General features: G+C 50.9%; 1 protein-coding gene across 1 annotated transcript; it reads left to right on the forward strand.

Annotated features, from left to right (window-relative positions):
• Nucleotides 1-304: 304 nt before the first annotated feature.
• Nucleotides 305-5,342, forward strand: LOC143830653 (mucosal pentraxin-like). The gene is made up of 2 exons (XM_077323465.1): nucleotides 305-486; nucleotides 4,310-5,342. The coding sequence occupies exons 1-2, from the start codon at nucleotides 423-425 to the stop codon at nucleotides 4,942-4,944; spliced, it is 699 nt and encodes a 232-aa protein (XP_077179580.1). The 5' UTR covers nucleotides 305-422; the 3' UTR covers nucleotides 4,945-5,342.
• Nucleotides 5,343-5,720: the final 378 nt, after the last annotated feature.

The following is a 5,720-nucleotide window of genomic DNA, read 5'->3' on the forward strand; positions in this document are numbered from 1 at the left end:
ACAGACACCCTGTGAGGTAGGCGGGCTGACAGAGCTTTAAGAGAACTGTTCTGAGAGAACAGCTCTGCAAGAACCGCGACTGGCCCAAGGTCACCCCACCAGCTGCAAGTGGAGGAGTGCAGAATCAAACCTGGCTCTCCAGGTTCGAGTCCACTATTCTTAAGAAACACATTAAGTGTTATGTTAAGTACATTAAGTACTTAAGAGGGCAGTTGGTGAATTTCTGGGGAAATTCTTCTGGGGATGGGCTTCCTGTAAACCCTTGTCCCGCCCTTCTTGACAGAAGAATAAATTCTGCAGAAGCGGTATAGAGCTCTCATAGCAAGGGGTCAGGTTCATCTAGCAAAGAAACCCCTGAGGAAGACACATCTGAGGGTGCTCAGTCTTGCCTTCCCTGCGTGGGCTTCCTGCATCTGGACACCATGAAGCTCCTACAGACCTTTCTCCTCATCTTTTTGAGCTCCTTGGGGTCTCTGGCCCAGCAAGGTAAGTGCCAGGTGGAGCGACAGGAGCAAACGAAGGCCGCATGAGTCGAAGAGGGGTGGGTTGCCTGCTGGTATCGCCCCTGTCGAGATCTGAACTGGTTCCTTTTGGGCAGAAATGTCAAGGGTGTGATTCACCTGACTTTGGAAGCCCACTGATTAGGAGAACAAATCCTAGAATCTTAGAGTTGGAGGGAGCCATGGAGGCCATCTAGTCCAACCCCCTGCTCAAGGCAGGATCAGCCTAAATCGTAATTTCCCTCCCTGTAATGAGCTCAGGAGCCCTGACCTGGCTAGCCCAGGCTAGGCTGATCTTGTCAGATCTCAGCAGCTAAGCACAGTTCGTCCTGGGTGTAATCTGCACAGGGCTTTCCCCCTAGTCTGTTCAAATTAATCCCTCCCATTTATACTGAATTTGATTTGCATTTTGATTTTGGGCGCTTTAAATTTTCCCTCTGCAACATGCATGATTGATTTATGGTGACTTTACCTTTCCCCCGCAATATCCTGGGGTGGATAGAAGACTTGATATTTCAAAAACCGCCATGAGTAAATGTGCAGCTCTCTGCTTTTTGCGAATTAACTTCCTTCTCCGTGCCTTGGAGCAAAACAGTCTTCCATGATTGGCCATGGCATCAGTTCAAAGACTTCCCGGATCCCAGTTGCAAGGCTTGTCTTAAAGTGACTGCGCTCTAGAAGTCCTAACTTCTCTCAGCAGAGATTTGCCTCTTGTTTCCCCCCCTCATCTGCTGTCTCCAGTCTTCCCCCCTTCAAGAAAAGAAAGAGACCCCTGCTGCACTTGGCTCCCCTCCACGCTCTGAGCTTCCCCAATCGAGTGCAGAACACTTTCTGTTTTGGTGGGAGGGGGGGTGATAGAGGAAGACCCGAGTTCAAATTGATTTGAATTCAGCAGGATCCACAATGGAAAAAACAAAGTAAGTGCAGAATCAGCCCTGGGGAGTCTTTGGAGAAGAGACCATCATGGAAGTCAAGGGTTGCTGTGCAGAGGCTGGCAATGGCAAACCATTGAATGTCTCTTGCCTCGAAAACCCTATATATAAGGTTATGTCTGACCCGTGGGGTGACGCCCTCCAGCGTTTTCATGGCAGACTCAATACGGGGTGGTTTGCCAGTGCCTTCCCCAGGCATTACCGTTTACCCCCCAGCAAGCTGGGTACTCATTTTACCGACCTCGGAAGGATGGAAGGCTGAGTCAACCTTGAGCCAGCTGCTGGGATCGAACTCCCAGCCTCATGGGCAGACAGCTTCAGACAGCATGTCGCTGCCTTACCACTCTGCGCCACAAGAACCTTCCATTCAGGAAACCCTTCTGGGGTCGTCAAGAAACTCCAGGGCTTCACAAAACCCTGGTTAAGAAAGCTGGTTTTAGAGCTTCGTTCCATTCCATTTCACGGTCCAAGGAGCATGCACTGTGGAACGCGCATTGTTTCATAGCAGGGCATTTCTCTTTCAGTACATTTAGTTATTAGACACAACAATTATGGAAAACATTAACACAATACCGACAAGCATTCCAGATCAAAATTAAAATTATTTCAGGCAGCCTGAGAAATCACGATTTAATAACTCTGCATGTTATTTTCAGTGAAACTGACGGTTTTCAGCCATTCAACCCTTCATAGCTAGCAGCCATTTAACCCTTCGCAGCCATTTAACCCTTCTCCTTCCTGTGGCCAGCTGTGACCAGGAGACAGATGGATCTGAACTAGCCATTTCAGGCCAGGGCATTTTTGTTTTATTTGGAGTTCAGTTTCTGGCTGCCCCGAACTGGAATGTTTAGGTCCTATCCATCCCTAGTCCCCAGCTGAAAATAATACAATATGCATGCAAATTGCAATATGGCACCCATCCACCACGGGTATAGAATCATAGAGTTGGAAGGGCCCATAAAGGCCATCTAGTCCAACCCCCTGCTCAACGCAGGATCAGCCCAAAGCAATATATGTTCTGCAGCAGAAATTGTTGCTCCAGGTCCCTGTGATATGGGGCAGTCCTACAAGATGACAAGGGGGGCAGAATTAGCATTAGACAGTGAGGGTGGATGGGAGGAGCAAGAAGCTGAGCTATGGGTGTGCCAAAGGAAATGGGGAAGTCAGAGGAATATTTCTCCTTCTTTTCTTCTCCCCCATAAATGTATTGAGAGTCCCCACGTCATTTAGGTCTCTCACTGCAAGTCATCCTGGGAATTGTCTTTCTGTAGGATGGACAAGGGAATACTGCAGGGTAACGACGCAAACTGCATGGCCCACCATAATGATAGACCTACCTTCTGAGTCATCTCTATCCCACAATGCAGCCAAATTAGTACCATATGATTTTGGTGTGGCCTGTTTGCTCTTAAGAGATTTTTGGATTGACCTCCTTGTAGTTCCCTCCTTTGACCACTGAGTGGCAGTAGCAGGGAATTCCCTCCCTGATATTCTTAGCTGAAACAAGGTTCCCTCATTCCATAACCCTGTTTGCAGACCACGGTTTGGAGGAGTCTGCAGTTAGAGTTACACATGTGGAGTGAGAATAGGCCCAGGACAGGAGTCTTAAGCAAGAGTCACTGCAAAACAACCTTTACACGTGAATCCAGAACCCACGGGGCACCCAGAGGTAGATGTGAGGTACACTTACTGGGAGGGGCGGGAAATTAATGTGACACACCTGCATTAACTGGAAGAGAAAGATGCATAATTGGAGATATTGATGGGTGATGCTCTGGCTTTGGGCAAAAACTCTATGGTAGAATTAGCTTCTACCATAGAGTTTTGCCCAGAAGACAGATTGTCACCCCACGACTTCTGGGTCACGTATGCAGGTTGAATTAATTTCTGGCATTCACTCCCTTTTTTGGGTGGATAATTGCCCTCTGCACCCCACCAAGGGTCTAGAATCCCTAATGGTTTCATTGATGCCCATGTTGTCAATGCTTACAGTGGGGGTCTCCAGGAACTCAGGTAGAGGTAGACCGTGTGCAACATAGTCCCTGATTGTCTGGAATGACATTGTAAGGTAGCAGAACCCTTGATAGAGAGCATAAATGGCAGTGGAGCATTTGCACAGCTGGCCAATTGGTACAGAGTCGGCTGAAGAAGAAGAGGTGGTTCTTATATGCCACTTTTCTCTACCAGGAGGAGTCTCAAAGCGGCTTCCAATTGCCTTCCCTTTCCTCTCCCCACAACAGACAGCCTGTGGGGTGGGTGAGGCTGAGAGAGCCCTGAGATTCCTGCTCGGTCAGAACAGCTGTATCAGGGCTGTGACTGGCCCAAGGTCACCCAGCTGGCTGCATGTCGGAGAGTGCGGGATCAAACCCAGCTCGCTAGGTTAGAAGTCCTCATTCCTAACCACGACACCAAGCTGGCCCTCAGGGCTGAGAAAGCACAAGTCTCACTTCACGCCGTTCCCCATAGAGCCTGTGAATGCAGCCAAGCCAACCTCGGCAACAGGGCATGAAACGCTGATATTACTGCTGGAGCGCGGCATCGTCATCTTTTGGTGAAAATGTTGGGCCCCCTCCAGAAGCTGCCTTTTCGAGCTGAAAATATCCACACGAGAACACCAGGGTGCATTAGGATCCCCTAGTGGCTGGCACATGCAAGTGCATGAAGTGGCCCCCCTCAGGCCAGTTCATGGAACTGCAGCGTTGCACTTCGATGAACTGGATTGATGTCACTGTGGCAGACCCTTGCCTGTGCTGACCAATCAGGGATCCTCCACAGAGACTATGAGGGATCCTCTCTGAGCCAGCCAGCTTGCCAGCTGTCGGTGCTATTCGGTAGGGGTAATCCCCCTTCCCGTTTACTTCCCGTCCTTTTTTACAGACCTCGAAAAGAAGACCGTGGTCTTCCCGGAACAGTCCAGCACGGCTCACGTGGTTTTGAGGCCCTCCCGCCAGCAAGCTCTGACCAGCTTCACCGTCTGCCTGCGGGCCTTCACAGACCTGACCCGCGCTTACAGCCTTTTCTCGTACGCCACCAAGAAGACCGACAACGAGCTGCTGGTCTTCAAGCCCAAGCCCAACCAGTACAGCCTGTACGTGGGGAACTCGGTGGTGACCTTCACCGTCACCGACCGCTCGGCCCCCAAGCTGCAGTGGGAGCACATCTGTGTCAGCTGGGAGTCGGTCACAGGAATCGTCGAGCTCTGGCTGAACGGGGAGAGCTTGCCCCGCAAGGGGACAAAGAAAGGGTTCACCATCAGCCCCGACGCCTCCATCGTCCTCGGGCAGGAGCAGGATTCTTTTGGCGGTGGCTTTGACGTCAACCAATCCTTCATCGGGGAGATCGCGGACGTGTACCTGTGGGGCCGGGTGCTCTCCGCAGACGAGCTGGCCATCGTTCAGAACGGCGGCCGCCTTTCCAACTACCTGATTGATTGGCGGTCCCTGAATTACGACATCCGGGGCTATGTGGTGGTGAAGCCCTCCCTGTATTCTCCCTACGGGAGCCCCCTGTAGGCGTGGCTAAAGAAACCAGAGCCAATCTTTGAGTCCAATGGCAACTTTAAGGCCAACAAAGATTTATTCAAGGTGTGAGCTTTCGTGTGCACACACTCTTTGTCTGAGGAAGCGTGCCTGCACACGAAACCTCACGCCTTGAATACATCTTTGTTGGTCTTAAAGATGCCATTGGACTCTGATTTTGTTGCGCTGCGAACCAGCCGATAGCCTTCCCCAGAATGGCTACTCTTGCTCAGTAAAGCCCCAGGGCTAAGAATGATTTCCGGGAAAGAAGCCCCTCGGGGTAGCCTCAGACTCCCTTCAGAATAGACCTGCTGATGCTTGTTCCCTCAGCCCCAATCTGTTTATGAAGCTCAGAAACATGTAGTCTCCAATAAAAGATTTCATCCTCTGCACCCACGTTTTTTGGAGTCTCTGGCACCTTTGAGAGTCCAGGCAGGAGGGTCACAGACTTCTGGGGGAAGGCCAAGGAGGGGAGGCTCTCCTAAGGACTGATGGAAGGCTGCAGTGGCTCTGCAAAGCTATGATGGGCATAAACTATGCGCACCACCTTCTGGTAAGAACATAAGAAAATGTTAGAGAAGCCATGTTGGGTCAGGCCACTGGCCCATCCAGTCCAACACTCTGTGTCACATAGTGGCCAAAGCCCAGGGGTCACCAGGAGGTCCACCAGCAGGGCCAGCACTCCAGAAGCCCTTCCACTGTGGCCCCTCCACGAACCAAGAATATAGAGTACCACTGCCGCAGACATAACAACATAAGAGAAGTCATGT

This window comes from Paroedura picta, chromosome 1 (genome assembly GCF_049243985.1).
Source record: "Paroedura picta isolate Pp20150507F chromosome 1, Ppicta_v3.0, whole genome shotgun sequence".
In the NCBI taxonomy this organism is placed as follows: domain Eukaryota; kingdom Metazoa; phylum Chordata; class Lepidosauria; order Squamata; family Gekkonidae; genus Paroedura; species Paroedura picta.

Excerpts from the sequence above, each read along its gene's own strand:
- LOC143830653 (XM_077323465.1), top strand. The coding sequence starts at position 423 with ATGAAGCTCCTACAGACCTTTCTCCTCATCTTTTTGAGCTCCTTGGGG. Across the intron at positions 487-4,309 it reads GGGGTCTCTGGCCCAGCAAG|ACCTCGAAAAGAAGACCGTG; the intron begins GTAAGTGCCAGG and ends CCTTTTTTACAG.